This window comes from Urocampus carinirostris, chromosome 15 (genome assembly GCF_059441175.1).
Source record: "Urocampus carinirostris isolate Australia breed hairy pipefish chromosome 15, RoL_Ucar_1.0, whole genome shotgun sequence".
Classification (NCBI taxonomy): Eukaryota; Metazoa; Chordata; class Actinopteri; order Syngnathiformes; family Syngnathidae; genus Urocampus; species Urocampus carinirostris.
This window is the reverse complement of record NC_142363.1, coordinates 32,392,465-32,408,637: the sequence shown is the minus strand read 5'-3', so window position 1 is coordinate 32,408,637 and position 16,173 is coordinate 32,392,465. Positions and strand designations below refer to the sequence as shown.

Genomic DNA, 16,173 nt, shown 5'->3' with positions numbered 1-16,173 from the left:
TTCTCTCTTCCTTTCGTCCTGTTTTTCTTTCTTCTTTTCATTCTGTCTTTTTTCTCTCTCCCTTCAGTTCTGTCTCTCTTTAGTCCTTTTTCTCTCTTTCTTCCTTCCATCCTGCAGCCCTTTGAGACACCTTGTGAATAAGGGCTATACATGATGAATCAAGTATCTATCTATCTATCTATCTAATCATGTCTATCTATCTAGACATCTATCTAGACATCCATCTATCTATCTAGGCATCTATCTATCTATCTAATCATGTCTGTCTATCTATCTATCTATCTATCTATCTATCTATCTATCTATCTATCTATCTATCTATCTATCTATCTAATCATGTCTATCTATCTAATCATGTCTATCTATCTATCTATCTATCTATCTATCTATCTATCTATCTATCTATCTATCTATCTATCTAATCTATCTATCTATCTATCTAATCATGTCTATCTATCTATCTAATCATGTCTATCTATCTATCTAATCATATCTATCCATCTATCTAATCATGTCTATCCATCTATCTAATCATGTATATCTATCTATCTATCTAATCATATCTATCTAATCATATCTATCTATTTAATCATGTCTATCCATCTATTTAATCATGTCTATCCATCTATTTAATCATGTCTATCCATCTATCTAATCATGTATATCTATCTATCTATCTATCTATCTATCTATCTATCTAATCATATCTATCTATCTAATCATGTCTATCCATCTATCTAATCATATCTATCCATCTATCTAATCATGTCTATCCATCTATCTAATCATGTATATCTATCTATCTATCTATCTATCTATCTATCTATCTATCTATCTATTTATCTAATCATATCTATCTATCTAATCATGTCTATCCATCTATCTAATCATGTCTATCCATCTATCTAATCATGTATATCTATCTATCTATCTATCTATCTATCTATCTATCTATCTATCTAATCATGTCTATCCATCTATCTAATCATGTCTATCCATCTATTTAATCATGTATATCTATCTATCTATCTATCTATCTAATCATATGTATCTATTTAATCATGTCTATCCATCTATTTAATCATGTCTATCCATCTATCTAATCATGTATATCTATCTATCTATCTATCTATCTAACTAATCATATCTATCTATCTAATCATGTCTATCAATCTTTCTAATCATATCTATCCATCTATCTAATCATGTCTATCCATCTATCTAATCATGTATATCTATCTATCTATCTATCTATCTATCTATCTATCTATCTATCTATCTATCTATCTATCTATCTATCTAATCATATCTATCTATCTAATCATGTCTATCCATCTATCTAATCATGTCTATCCATCTATCTAATCATGTATATCTATCTATCTATCTATCTATCTATCTATCTATCTATCTATCTATCTAATCATGTCTATCCATCTATCTAATCATGTCTATCCATCTATTTAATCATGTATATCTATCTATCTATCTATCTATCTATCTATCTATCTAATCATGTCTATCCATCTATCTAATCATGTATATCTATCTATCTATCTATCTAATCATGTCTATCCATCTATCTAATCATGTATATCTATCTATCTATCTATCTATCTATCTATCCATCTATCTAATCATATCTATCTATTTAATCATGTCTATCCATCTATCTATCTATCTAATCATGTCTATCTATCTATCTATCTATCTATCTATCTATCTATCTAGACATCTATCTAGACATCTATCTAGACATCTATCTATCTATCTAGACATCTATATCTAAAAATGACCTGTCTTGACTACATTTCTTGTGATATCCATACAACCAATCACCTTCAGTTTGTGCCACCCAAATCCTTCAATAAGCAAACTGCGTGACTCTCTATTATCTGTGCTTTATTAACCGTGCTCTCAGTTCTGTTTCTGTGCAGCGACGACCCAACATACAAAACGAAGCGAAGCTAAATAAGTGACCCTTTAAAAGTATCGGTCACGTTCCGGGTGGCCTCGTCACCCTCAGGCGTCGGGTTGAAGACCCATGATGCCATCGATCCACTCGGTATAGTGCGAGATGATGGTGTAGATTCCCGGTTTCCGGACCTGGCCGCACTTTTTCCCGCCGTTGGACGTGATGCCTACTGCGACCCCGTTGTAGAGTAGAGGACCACCTGAATCGCCCTGAAAAACAGAAAGTTCAAAGATGATTGTCAAAGAATGTTGTTTTTGTTTTCGTGAGTGCAGCTTTGTGTCATGATTACCGTTGTCATGATTGTCTCCCTGTCCCTACTTAAACCCAGTCCTGTCTATCCCATGTTGTCAGTCCGTCTGCGAACCTCAGTGAACACTAGGCAAGCCTTTTTCGAGCCTGGCTCCCACTTGTCCTGTTTTTTTGGTCCCGTCTGTTCCTGGCTTCGACCTGTTTTTGATCCTGACCACGTCTGTTCTCCCGTCCCGGCTTTTCGACCTCTACTTAAACCCAGTCCTGTCTATCCCCTGTTGTCAGTCCGTCTGCGAACCTCAGTGAACACTAGACAAGCCTTTTTCGAGCCTGGCTCCCACTTGTCCTGTTTTTTTGCTCCCGTCTGTTCCCGGCTTCGAACTGTTTTTGATCCTGACCACGTCTATTCTCCCGTCCCGGCTTTTCGACCTCTTTTAGTCCCCGACCACGTCTTCTCTCCTATCTGGCTTACAACTCACTTCTGACCCCGACCACGTTTCTGCTCTCCTGTCCCGTTGTTCCGTCCCCGACACCGCCATCGCTCGCCACGGAAATCCCACTTCCGCGTTCAGAGCGACCTGCTTCCTGCGTCCAGCGATCACCAGATCGTGGGCGCAACCCTCTCTCTTTCTTCCAATAAAACTTGTGAGAAACGGGTCCTTTCTCCGTTCTGGTCCTGAAACTCTGCTATACTCGACTTTTTCCGTCTAGATTTTCAAGTCAATGAAGACCTCCCAAAGCGCTTTACAATGTGCTCCACATTTACCCATTCACACACACACACACACACACTCACACACCAATAGGGACTCGGCCTCCAAACGTTTTGAGGATAATCAAGATGCTAAATGGTAAATGGTCTGCATTTCTATAGCGCTTTTCAAGTCAATGAAGACATCCCAAAGCGCTTTACAATGTGCTTCACACTTACCCATTCACACACACACTCACACACCAATAGGGAGTCGGCCTCCAAACCTTTTGAGGATAATCAAGATGCTAAATGGTAAATGGTCTGCATTTCTATTGCGCAAGGTTTGATAATGACTTAGTTGCCACACTTGGGATTGCCGTTGCTCACTGTTGTTTCAAGCGTTGCTCACCGACTGAACTGCACTGTTCTCTTTCTTAATAAAAACTGAGTAAAACGAACGCTATTGGGTCCGTTGAAGCCGCTTTACAACTTTGACTCAAGTTAAATCACTTTGGAGTTTAAAAAACCCCGTAAAAGTTTAATCCCTAGAGTTAAATCAGCTTTTAAGTTTTGACTCGAGTTAAAGCTTTAACTCGGGGAGGCTGCTTTAAAGTATTGCCCTGACTTGAGTTGAGAACGCAAGTTTAAGCAAGTTTAAAGCTTTACTTTAAAGCCCCCACAGCGCGGAGGTTCTGGGTTCAATTCCAGCTACTGCGGCCTCCCTGTGTGGAGTTTGCATGTTCTCCCCGTGCCTGCGTGTGTTTCCTTCAGACACTCCGGTTTCCTCCCACATTCCAAAAACATGCATGTCAGGTTAATTGTCAGGTCCAAATTGTCCCTAGGTCTTAAAGAGGGAGTGAGTTGTCTGTCTCTGTGGCAACCAGTCCAGGGTGTCCCCTGCCCGCTGCCCGAAGATGAATGGGATGGGCTCCAGCACCCCCGCGACCCTACTGAGGATAAGCGGTGCAGATAATGGATGGATGGACTTAAGAGCTTTAACTTTTTCATATAATTATACGAGTTAGCTCCAAAGATCTTTGTCAGTTATTAGTTCTGAGAGATTGGTCTTCAAGAAAAGAGACCAATCTTGGGGGGCCTGAGAGGATTTCTTCTTCTGAGGGGGGGCGTGACAGAAAATAATTGAGAAACACAGTTCAAACTATGAAAATGAGAAGATCAAGAATGCCAAGAATGACTATCTAGTGGTCCTGATGCCATCGTTCCAGTTTTTCCACTCACATCACAGGAATCCTCCACCCTCTGCGGCAGATCGCAAGGATCCGGGCACAACTTATGGGCGCAGATCATGTTGGCGGTGAACCTTCTGCCGAAGTAATCGCTACGGGCGCAGAGGGCAGGGTGTACCACCCGGATGAAGGCCTCGTTCAGCTTGTCCGGTCTGTTGCCCAGGTTGTCCAAGGAACCCCAGCCGGCCGTCTCCACCTCCGCGTCCGTGTCTGGATTGAGGCCGCCGGCCCTCAAGAACCCCATCTTCTTGACCGCCTCGGAAGCATTGAACGGGCGGTCCAGCTACGGTAGACAAAAAAATCCTTGAAATCTCCTGAAAAAATCATTTCAAGAAGATGGCGTACTTTGATGAGAGCGATGTCGTTGTCGTAGTTGTTATGGTTGAACTCGGGGTGATTGTGGAGCTCCTGGATGTCAAAGGTCTGCTTGGTGTCCTCAGCTTGACTCAGAGAATGAACTCCCAGGACCACCTTTCTGCTGTTGGGCCTGTTAAGTGGGACCAGAAGGAGAAATGGACCCAGTACTGTAAATTCCGCCAGCGGTGCTCGAGTACAAAAGGTAAGATTTAGACGGCTGGAATATATGCGCAGAGGAAGACTGCAACTTCTTAGCTTGTGCACAATTTAAATTATCGTAGACATATCCTCATCATGCGAATTGCAATAAGAAAGGCACATGACGCAGCTTTCAAGCTAATAGCAATCAACAGTCTGATAAAGAATGAAACAGAGCTATTGCACGTAAACTTTACTTTGCTAGCGTGTTGCTAGCGTGTTTTGGAATAAGCGAGCATGGGACGACGTCTATATAACAAAGTTTCTTTCCGATTCTGAGTAAGACGACTTTGATGGCGTCAGTTAAAAGGAGGAAGATGAGGACGGTTCACCGTGATTTTTCTTAGAACGGTATATTTTTTTACAGACTTGTTTACTGTTTTGCAAGCGTGTTGCTAGTAGCGTGTTGCTACCTGTCACAGTCACGGTTTGGGATGAAAGTTATATTATTATTATTAAAGCTTTGAAAACTCTCTCGGTGTACCGTCTTTCTTTGTAAATATGTGTAACCATGTATAAAATGTATTTGCAACTGTATATTTTTGTAATGTATTTATTTTAGAAACTTATTCTGATATGTTTTGCACGAGCAAATGAGAAAGAAGGGGCGGGGCAAACGCGGGCTGACGGGAAGTGGAGTAAAGGTGAGACGTGTTTGCGGACGCGGCCGACAATAGTGGATATATATTTTTCCCACCCTTACCTTTGGAAATATAGACTTTTTTCCCTTGGATTACTTTCAACGGGCACCCGGACTCTGCAGGTCTGCATCAAACCTTAATTACCGGTATCATTTTCCGTTCATTTTGCCGGCTGTGATTTTTGGACTGTGTCTGGTATGGGTTAACCTTGGCCTTGATGCTAGGTCCTTAGCTTGGCCTTGATGCTAAGTCCTTAGCTTGGCCTTTTGTGTACTTTCTATGAAGTCACTATCTTTGATTTTTGCATTTCGGAGATGGAATATGAGCTAGCTCTGTCCACTCCACGCATCGGCCCGGTATTGCAGTACCTCCGGGAACGGTGCATTCGCAATGATCGCAGCAAGGCTTTAGGGCTAGGACCTTAGCTTGGCCTTTTGGCTGAGAGTAAGTGTCCCGGCTCCTAGGCTTTGTAGCGTATTATGAACTGACCGATAACGGATAATGGATAATGAATAACGAAGATAGATCAATAACCCTTAAAAACCCCAAACCCCAATTTTGTGTTTGTGTTGCATTTTTTCAATGTGGGAGCACGCGGCTAATATACAGGTGCGGCTTGTGTACGTACAAAATCGGTTTTCCTCCCGAAGTGTGGTGGGTGCGGCTTATAATCAGGTGCGCTCTATAGTCCGGAATTTACGGTAATTCAATTATTTTAAAGGCCCAGTGGGTAATATTTGATAACTCGATGGCAAGTCAAGTCAAGTCAAATGTATTTATGACGCCCTTAATCACAAAAATGTCTCAAAGGACCGCACAGGATTACAATGACACAATGACCTGATCTTAAACCAACATGCGGGCAAGGAACAACTCAAAATCTCAGCGTGAGGAAAAAGAGAAACCTTGAGAAGGGACCTCACATAGTAAACACTAGGTAACATGTTGAAAAATTGTCCGGAAAGTGCATGACAGCAGCCTGTAAACTAGTCCAGAAAGTCTATGACGGCCACGACGCAGCTTCCCATCTCTGCCAGCTGGTCCATGCAGGCGTTCACATGCTTCAGATGGCACTGTATTGTCTAGTGCAGGGGTCTCCAACTTAGGACAACATAGATCCCTGTTTATCTTTTCTGAAAATAGCTTACCAGATCTGGCTCATAGTAATTTTATGGTCAATGGTTGACTATTTTACCTGTATTCCAACAATTAACCTGGTAATAACATAGTAACAACATAGTAATAACATGATCAATTGTTACTGTATAGAAATGCATCAAACTGGGTGCCCATTGCGCTAAATAGTAACAGCTTGAAAAAGATTGGAGACGGACAATAACCATTGCTGCAGAGAACAGCGTAGCAGCAAGTTGCCAAACAAACATGGCTGCCACGACCTCCAGGCAGGGATTCCACTAAATAAAAGGAATGCAAATTTCTCGACCTACTATTTTAATCCAAAAGAAAAAAAATAACGTTGGTATGATAGTTCATGTATTTTTGCCTGGATTCAAAACCGTTTTTTTATTGGATGAAAGCTTTTTTGTACCACTAGCGGGCACTACATATTACACACTGTCCCTTTAATACGACCTTTTTTAATGACATTAACATTATCATGATACAAGAACTAGAATTTAGATTTGAGGGAAGTCATGTGTGGTATCTTATCTAGAATCCTCACGAACCACTTAAGCGATATCATTACTCTTATTGTCACGGTTGCCCATTGCCCCCCAATTGGCCCCGCCCATTTGGCGCCAGCTGCGGCTCATTGCCTGATTGGCTTCCTTCCTATTTAAGCTCAGTGCTCTCACTCAGCCTTCGTCAGTCCGCCAACGAACCTCTGCACCCGCAAGATGTGTGTTTTGACTCTGTCCGGTATCCTGGTGTGTATCCTGTCTGGTATCGATCCTCTCTATTTCGTCCTGTTTGGTATCTGACTCCAGTCCCCAGTATCAGGTATCGATCCTGTCTAACTCGTCCTGTTCATCTGACTCCAGTCTCCAGTATTCGGTATCGATCCCCTCTATCTCGTCCTGTTTATCTGACTCCAGTCTCCGGAATCAATCCCGTCTATCTCGTCCTGCTTGATATCTCACTCCAGTCTCCAGTATCGGGTATCGATCCCGTCTATCTCGTCCTGTATATCTGACTCCAGTATCCAGTGTCTGGTATCGATTCCATCTGTCTCGTCCCGTCCAATATCTTGCAACAGTATCCGGTATCGATTCCGCCAGTCTCATCCTGTCCGATATCTGACTCCAGTCCCCAGTGTCTGGTATCGATCTTGTCTGTCTCGGCCTGTCTGATATCTGACTCCTGTCTCCAGTATCGGGTATCGATCCCCTCTATCTCGTCCTGTTTATCTGACTCCAGACTCCAGTGTCTGGTATCGATCCCGTCTGTCTCGTCCTGTTTACCTGACTCTAGTCTCCAGTGTCTGGTATCGATCCCATCTATCTCGTCCAGTTTGATATCTCACTCCAGTCCCCAGTGTCTGGTATCGATCCCGTCTATCTTGTCCTGTTTGATATCTCACTCCAGTCCCCAGTGTCTGGTATTGATCCAGTCTGTCTCATCCTGTCTGATATTTGACTCCAGTCTCCAGTATCGGGTATCGATCCCCTCTATCTCGTCCTGTTTATCCGACTCCAGTCTCCAGTACCCGGTATCGATTGCGTCTGTCTCGTCCTGTCTGATATCTGACTCCAGTCTTCAGTGTCTGGTATCGATCCCGTCTATCTCACCCTGTTTGATATCTCACTCCAGTATCGGGTATCGATCACCTCTATCTCGTCCTGTTTATCCGACTCCAGTCTCCAGTATCCGGTATCGATCACCTCTATCTCGTCCTGTTTATCCGACTCCAGTCTCCAGTATCCGGTATCGATTGCGTCTGTCTCGTCCTGTCTGATATCTCACTCCAATCTTCAGTATCTGGTATCGATCCTGTCTGTCCCGACCTGTTTGGTATCGATCCCGTCTGTTTGGTATCTGCTCGTGTATCTGGTTTCGATCCTGTCTGTCCTGTCCTGTCCGGTATCGACCCAGTCTGTCCGGTATCTGCCCGTGTATCTGGTATCGATCTCGCCGGCCTCTGGCTCTGGTATGAGTTTGATTTGGAAGTTTAGATTTCGATAGTTCTCTGTGTCTGTATCATGATAATGTTGATATCACTGGGAAACTATCAAGAACACTTTCATTCAAAGAGGGAGATTTTACCCCGTCGGTAGACAGTGCACAGCCGTCATCACCCATTGGTCGGCGACCAGGAAGCCCCCGCACTCGTGCTTCATCCCGTCTCCCTCCGGGACCTGGATGGACGCCATGTAAGGCCTGGAATGAGCCACGGCCTCCCTGCCCCCGACGATGGCCGTTCCTGAAAACGGCGAACCCGTTATATCTCTGACTACGTCCCGGCGTCAGGGTTGGGTAGGGTTACTTTAACTTGATTACTTTCAATGACTTTTGGATTACTCCAATACCAAATATGCTAATAAAAGACAAAAGAAACTCAATAGGAATAAAATGATGACTCACAACACGTGGTAAGCTTTCTCTCCTGGCTTTGATCTCTTTGATCTCCGGCAATACTAACATAAAATGCGACCAGGGTTGGGTAGGGTTACTTTAACTTGATTACTTTCAATTACTTTTGGATGACTCCAATACCAAATATGCTCATAAAAGAGAAAAAAAACTAAATATGAATCAAATGATGACTCACAACACGTGGTAAGCTTTCTCTCCTGGCTTTGATCTCCTAGATCTCTGGCAAAACTAACATAAAATGCGACCAGGGTTGGGTAGTGTTACTTTAACTGGATTACTTTCAATTACTTTTGGATTACTCCAATACCAAATATGCTGATAAAAGACAAAATAAACTAAATAGGAATCAAATGATGACTCACAACACGTGGTAAGCTTTCTCTCCTGGCTTTGATCTCTTTGATCTCCGGCAAAACTAAGATAAAATGCGACCAGGGTTGGGTAGGGTTACTTTAACTTGATTACTTTCAATGACTTTTGGATTACTCCAATACCAAATATGCTAATAAAAGACAAAAGAAACGAAATAGGAATAAAATGATGACTCACAACACGTGGTAAGCTTTCTCTCCTGGCTTTGATCTCTTTGCTCTCCGGCAATACTAACATAAAATGCGACCAGGGTTGGGTAGGGTTACTTTAACTGGATTACTTTCAATTACTTTTGGATGACTCCAATACCAAATATGCTCATAAAAGAGAAAAAAAACTAAATATGAATCAAATGATGACTCACAACACGTGGTAAGCTTTCTCTCCTGGCTTTGATCTCCTAGATCTCTGGCAAAACTAACATAAAATGCGACCAGGGTTGGGTAGTGTTACTTTAACTGGATTACTTTCAATTACTTTCGGATGACTCCAATACCAAATATGCTTATAAAAGACAAAAGAAACTCAATTTGAATCAAATGATGACTCACAACACGTGGTAAGCTTTCTCTCCTGGCTTTGTTCTCTTTGATCTCTGGCAAAACTAACATAAAATACGACAGAAACAAAATGAAAATAAATCCAAACAGCTTGTCAACATCAATTTTGCCGTTCCATGTATTCCGTTACTCACCGAGCCTGCACAAAATGGAGTAATTTTATTCATATCTAGTTTCTTTTGTATTTTATTAGCATATTTGCTATTGGAGTAATCCAAAAGTCATTGAAAGTAATCAACTTAAAGTAACCCTACCCAACCCTGCTGACAGGCAACTCTCCCTACCTGGCCCGCTGCTGCATCTTGCCTGGCAGGCAGAAGAGAAGGCCAAATCGATCCATCAGCAGTGGATAGCAGTATTGGAGTCATCCAAAAGTAATTGAAAGTAATCAAGTCAAAGTAACCCTACCCAACCCCGCTTAAACGTTAACTATGAAAAACGCAGAAAACAAAAACTGAAATATTTAGAAATTTTCGCTATTTCGAATGGTTACCTGATCCCAAAAAGAGCGAAAAAACTCTTCATTCAAAGTAACGAACCGCTTTTGACCTTCAGTAATGCAACAGCGTTGTAACGGCAGGAAAAAGTAATGAGCTAGATTACCCCGTTACTGAAAAAATAACAGGGTTATCCCCAACACTGCTGATGGATCGATTCGGTCTTCTCTTCTGCCTGCTAGGCAAGATGCAGCAGCGGGCCAGGTAGGGAGAGTTGCCTGTCAGCAGGGCTGTTTGGATTGATTTTCATTTTGTTTCTGTCGCATTTGATGTTAGTTTTGCCGGAGATCAAAGAGATCAAAGCCAGGAGAGAAAGCTTACCACGTGTTGTGAGTCATCATCTTATTCATATTTAGTTTCTTTTGTCTTTTATTAGCATATTTAGTATTGGAGTCATCCAAAAGTCATTGAAAGTAATCCAGTTAAAGTAACCCTACCCGACCCTGGTCGCATTTGATGTTCGTTTTGCCGGAGATCAAAGAGATCAAAGCCAGGAGAGAAAGCTTACCACGTGTTGTGAGTCATCATTTTATTCATATTTAGTTTCTTTTGTCATTTATTTGCATATTTGGTATTGGAGTCATCCAAAAGTCATTGAAAGTAATCCAGTTAAAGTAACCCTACCCAACCCTGGTCGCATTTGATGTTCGTTTTGCCAGAGATCTAGGAGATCAAAGCCAGGAGAGAAAGCTTACCACGTGTTGTGAGTCATCATTTGATTCATATTTAGTTTTTTTTCTCTTTTATGAGCATATTTGGTATTGGAGTCATCCAAAAGTAATTGAAAGTAATCCAGTTAAAGTAACCCTACCCAACCCTGGTCGCATTCGATGTTCGTTTTGCCGGAGATCAAAGAGATCAAAGCCAGGAGAGAAAGCTTACCACGTGTTGTGAGTCATCATTTGATTCATATTTAGCTTCTTTTGTCTTTTATTAGCATATTTGGAATTGGAGTCATCCAAAAGTCATTGAAAGTAATCCAGTTAAAGTAACCCTACCCAACCCTGCCCGGCGTTTTGGCAAACTCACCCAACGAGAAGAACCCCGCCAAAACGATGGCCACAGCCACGCTTGTCTTCTCGGACGGCATGGCGGAAAATGAACTCCCGTGTCCTCGCTGCTGGGATGTTTTCAAGCCTTGCAGAGAGGAAGTGGGAGTTCATCCTCCTCCTCTTCTTCCTTTCGGGAATAAAAACAGGAAGGCGGCAGGCATAATTCATGGCAAGGAACACAAAAACAAAAGAAAACATCACAGGCAGCAACCAAAGCAAATTTCCCGCAATATCTGACTAGGATGATTGCTAAAAGGCAAAAACCCTCAAATCATGTCCCCAAACCCAAACCCTATTGAGCATTTGGGATAGTCTTCAAATGGAATGGTGGAAAAATACTAGGGGACACACACATCAGAGACATTATAGGCCTGATTTATGCAGTTTCAGAGAGAGCTTCATTCTTTTTGTTGGCAGTTCTAGGTTTTCTTTTATATATAGCGACCCCTAGTGGTGAAAAAGGATGTCATTCATTATATCAAAACACTACTGAATCGAATAAAAGGCAAAAAAACATGCATTAACTCATAAATGTGACTTTTAATACTGGTAGATTTGCAATCATCCATCCATTATCTGCACAGCTTATCCTCAATAGGGTCCCGGGGGTGATGGAGCCCATCCCATTCGCTCGCTCATTCATACCTAAGGACAATTTGGACCTGCCAAATAACCTGAGATGCATGTTTTTGGAATGTGGGAGGAAAACAAAGCGCCCGGAGGAAACCCACGCAAGCATGGGGAGAACATGCAAACTCCACACAGGAGGTTCAATCTCATGACCTCAGAACTGTGCCGCACACGGGCTAACCACTGCCCCGCCGTGCTGCCGATTTGTAATCAGGTTACACAAATTGAGACACCCTTTGAAGAAACCGTCATGTTTTGGCCACCGTCTTACTGCTACGGAAGACCTAATGACCATTGTTCCAAGCTCTTGAAGTCCCTCTTTTCTCCAAAAGATGGCAGCTTCACACCATTATCCAATTGATTTACACTACATGTTTGAAGCACTGATGTCAAACAGGAGGCCCGCGGGCCAGAACAGGCCCGCTAAGGGATTGAATCCGGCCCGTGAGACAACACTCAGAGAAGCGCAAGAGAAAAATGAGCTGCAGGTTGAAATATGTCAACTTGATGTTGCCAAAGCCAGGTGCCTCCAACAAAGACACTGTACTTCTATTTCTCTCTCTCTCTCTCTCTCTCTCTCTCTCTCTCTCTCTCTCTCTCTCTCTCTCTCTCTCTCTCTCTCTCTTTCTTTCTTTCTTTTCCACCCCTTTTCTCCCACTCTGTCTCTGTCTCTTTCACTCTCTGTGTCTCTCTTTTTCTCTTCCTTTGTTGCTCTTTGTCTCTTTCTCTCTCTATGTCTTTTTAACTTCTTTTGCTCTAAGTTTATTTTTCCTTTTCTCTTTTTTTCTTCCTACCCTTTGCGCTTTCTTTTCTCTTTTCTGTCCTTCTGTCTTTCTATTTCTCTTTGGATTTCTTTCTTCCTCTCCCCTTCTTTCCTCCTCTCTCTTATGACTTCTCTTTTTATCTATTTTTATCTCTTTTGTTTTTCACGCTCTCTCCCTCTCTCTCTTTTTCTTTCTTTGTCCCGCCCTCTCTCCTTTTCCCTCCCTCTTTCTCTTATTTCTTTATCTCTCTTTTTCTTTCTCTTTAGTCTTCTAGTCTGGCCCGGAGATCGTTGGTCGCGGGGAGTAGGTTGCTCAGACGCGGAAGCGGGACTTCCGTGGCGAGCGATGGCGGTGTCGGGAACGGAGAAAACGGGTCAGTAGCCGGGACAGGAGAGCAAAAACGTCATCGGGATCGGAAACAAGTCGAAAGCCAGGAGAGGAGAGGAGATGTGGTCGAGAACAAAAACGGATCGTTATTCGGGACGGGAGAACCGACGTGGTTGAGATCAAAACAGGTCATACTTCGGGACGGGAGAGCAGACGTGGTCGAGATCAAAACAGGTCATACTTCGGGACGGGAGAGCAGACGTGGTCGAGATCAAAACAGATCGTAACGGGCGAAAAACAGGAGCAAAAACACAGGTCAGGTGAAAAAGGGCTTGCCGAGTAAAAACAGAGACTCGAAGACAGACTGACAAAAGGGGACTGACAGGACAACAAGCTGCAGCTGGCGCCACACGGGCAAGGCCAATTGGGCGCCATGGCAACCGTGACATAAACATCAAAATCCTCCTAAGCAGAGCACTGGTCTCTGCAACTTTGTTGATGACATGTCATTGTCTAGAGACATAAAAAATTTCCCTTTCAGTCTACATTAAAAGCAAAAGTTCCTGTGACATCTCCTTAGCCCAGTTTTTACACATTTTAAAGCAGAGAAGCTCAGCTTACATGCAACCTGAGTACAGGAAAGGCCCGACAGGAACTAAAATGCCAGGACAATGACATTGTATGTCAGAACCAGAACGGAGACAGGACCCACTTCTGTTGCGTTTCTCACAGGTTTTATTGGAAAAAAGGGAAAGGGTTGCTGGATGCGGAAAGCAGGTTGCTCTGAAAGCGGAAGTGGATTTTCCGTGGCGAGCGATGGCAATGTCGGGAACGGAAAAACGGGTCTGTAGCCGGGACAGGAGAGCAAAAACATGGTCAGGGTCGTAAGCAAGTCGTAAGCCAGGAAAGGAGAGTAGACGTGGTCGGGGACAAAAAGAGGTCGAAAGCCGGGACGGGAGAGCAGATGTGAGCAGGGGGACATACGGGAGCAAAAAACAGGTGGGAGTCAGGGTCGAAAAAGGCTTGTCCAGTGTTAACTGAGGTCCGCAGACGGACTGAGCAACGGGGACAGACAGGAGTGGGTATAAATAGAACCCGCGGCGGGTGGCGCCAAATGAGCAGGCACAGGTGAGTCACATCAGTAATCTTGACTGAAGGGGGAACTCACCTCATCTGTTGTGCGGAATGTGTGTTCGAAATGTTTTTCTCATCCAACCGACCCAAACTCCTCCTTGGGAAATCTCCTGTTCTTCCTGATGAGTCACTCCGGCATTGGGCTGTAAGGAGAGCCAAAAACGAAAAACAGGATTCAACCACGCTTAGTCACCTGCACATGAAGCAATCGTGTTGTGTGTTCCCTGTGTGTGGTCTTACATCAAGCAACTATTAACAGCTTTTGATTTTATTGCTCGCTCTCTCTCTCTCTCTCTCCCTCTCTCTATTTATCTCTCTTTTATCTTTAGTTTTTTTCTTACCCTCTTTTTCTTTCTTCCCTCTTTTTCCCGCCCCCTCTTGCTCTCTCGTTCTTCTTCTCTCTGTTTCTTTTTTTCTCTCACACTTCCTTAAGGTGTCTCTCTTTCTCACCTCTTTCTTTACTTTCTTTCTCTCTCTTTGTCTTTTTCTTTATCTCTTTCTCTGTCGGTTTCACTGTCATTCTCTCTCTTTAGCTCTTTTCTTCTTTTAGTCCTTCGTCTCCCTCTCTCTATTTGTCTCGCTTGCTTTTTTCCTTACCCTCTTTTTCTTTCTTCTCTTTTTCTCCCCACCTCGCTCTCTTCTTCTTCTTTTTGTTTCTCTTTTTTCTCTCTTCTCTTTCTTAAGGTGTCTCTCTTTCTCACCTCTTTCTTTACTTTCTTTCTCTCTCTCTCTCTCTTTCTTTCTCTCTTTCTCTGTTGGTTTTACTGTCTTTCTCCCTCTTTTTGTCCTTTTCTTTCTCTCTCTTTCTTTCTTTCTCTCTTGGTTTTACTGTCTTTCTCTCTCTCTCTCTCTCTCTCTCTCACTCTCTTTCTTTCTTTCTCGCTTTCTCTGTTGGTTTTACGGTCTTTCTCCCTCTTTTTGTCCTTTACTTTCTCTTTCTCTCTCTCTCTCTTTCTTTCTCTCTTTCTCCGTTGGTTTTACTGTCTTTCTCCATCTTTTGGTCTTTCTCTCTCTCTCTCTCTCTCTCTCTCTCTCTCTCTCTCTCAAAATTATTTCATACATGCAAGTTAAAAATATTGTTATATTTCTCCTGCTTGTGCCATTGTGTCAGGACCAGAACGGAAACAGGACCCAATTGCGTTATGTTTCTCATCATGATATCAATCCTGTCGGTCCCGTCCTGTCCGGTATCGACCCCATCCGTCCGATATCTGCTCGGGCAATTGGTATCGATCCCGTCGGGCTCTGGCTTCCTGTCTTTCCACGCCAGACCGGCCTCCTAACGTGCATGACTCCCCATTTCGCATAAAATAAAAGGCTTGTGTGAGGAAGATAAAAAGATAAAAACATGAACATAACAAATACAATAATTAGAAGTACTACTTACGTTCAACATATGTACAAATGATTAAATAGATAATTATACATGTAACGAAAAAATGAAATTGTATTTACCCTTGTGATGTGACTTGAAGTGGTCAAATGGAGTAACGGGTGGATGCAAAGGGGAGAGGAGACGGCGACAGTGGATTACAACCTCCGTGTTCTTTATCGTGTTTTTTACTTGCGCCCTATAGTGCGGAAAATACGGTAAATATAATAAATATTTCATATTTTTTTGGGTTTGTAGTTTTACGAATTTGTTTGAAGAACTAACACTGCTAACTCCCTGTTAACCCGCTAATAAATCCCTGTCAATCGCTATCCACCCGGAACCCCTTCCTCACCCCCTTGAATTTCAATGAAAAACAAAGAACAAACTGAGGACAAAATCGAAACAAACCTAACAATTTCTCGAAAACAAAAACACGTGGAAAAACATTCCGTACCGACTAACGTTTTTTTCTTTTCAGTACGTAAGCGTCGACAGAAAAACGACGTGTTTTTTTCTCCTCTTTCCCGTCGACATATGTCAGACACT

The 16,173-nt window shown here is 42.7% G+C and overlaps 1 protein-coding gene and 1 pseudogene across 1 annotated transcript; one reads left to right on the top strand and one right to left on the bottom strand.

Moving 5' to 3' along the window:
- Positions 1-1,885: 1,885 nt before the first annotated feature.
- Positions 1,886-11,524, bottom strand: cfd (complement factor D (adipsin)). Its single transcript, XM_088354586.1, has 5 exons — positions 11,375-11,524; positions 8,587-8,743; positions 4,511-4,652; positions 4,158-4,448; positions 1,886-2,184 (listed from the first exon to the last, which is right to left on the bottom strand). Exons 1-5 carry the CDS (start codon positions 11,433-11,435, stop codon positions 2,023-2,025), a joined length of 813 nt encoding a protein of 270 aa, XP_088210712.1. The 5' UTR covers positions 11,436-11,524; the 3' UTR covers positions 1,886-2,022.
- On the top strand, positions 5,586-5,751 carry LOC148352188 (U2 spliceosomal RNA; annotated as a pseudogene).
- Positions 11,525-16,173: the final 4,649 nt, after the last annotated feature.

Coding starts and splice junctions, on each gene's coding strand:
- cfd (XM_088354586.1), bottom strand. CDS start 11,435: ATGCCGTCCGAGAAGACAAGCGTGGCTGTGGCCATCGTTTTGGCGGGG. Junction 4,653..8,586: donor GTGCACTGTCTACCGACGGG/GTAAAATCTCCC, acceptor CCCACTTAACAG/GCCCAACAGCAGAAAGGTGG. Junction 4,449..4,510: donor ACGACATCGCTCTCATCAAA/GTACGCCATCTT, acceptor TGTCTACCGTAG/CTGGACCGCCCGTTCAATGC.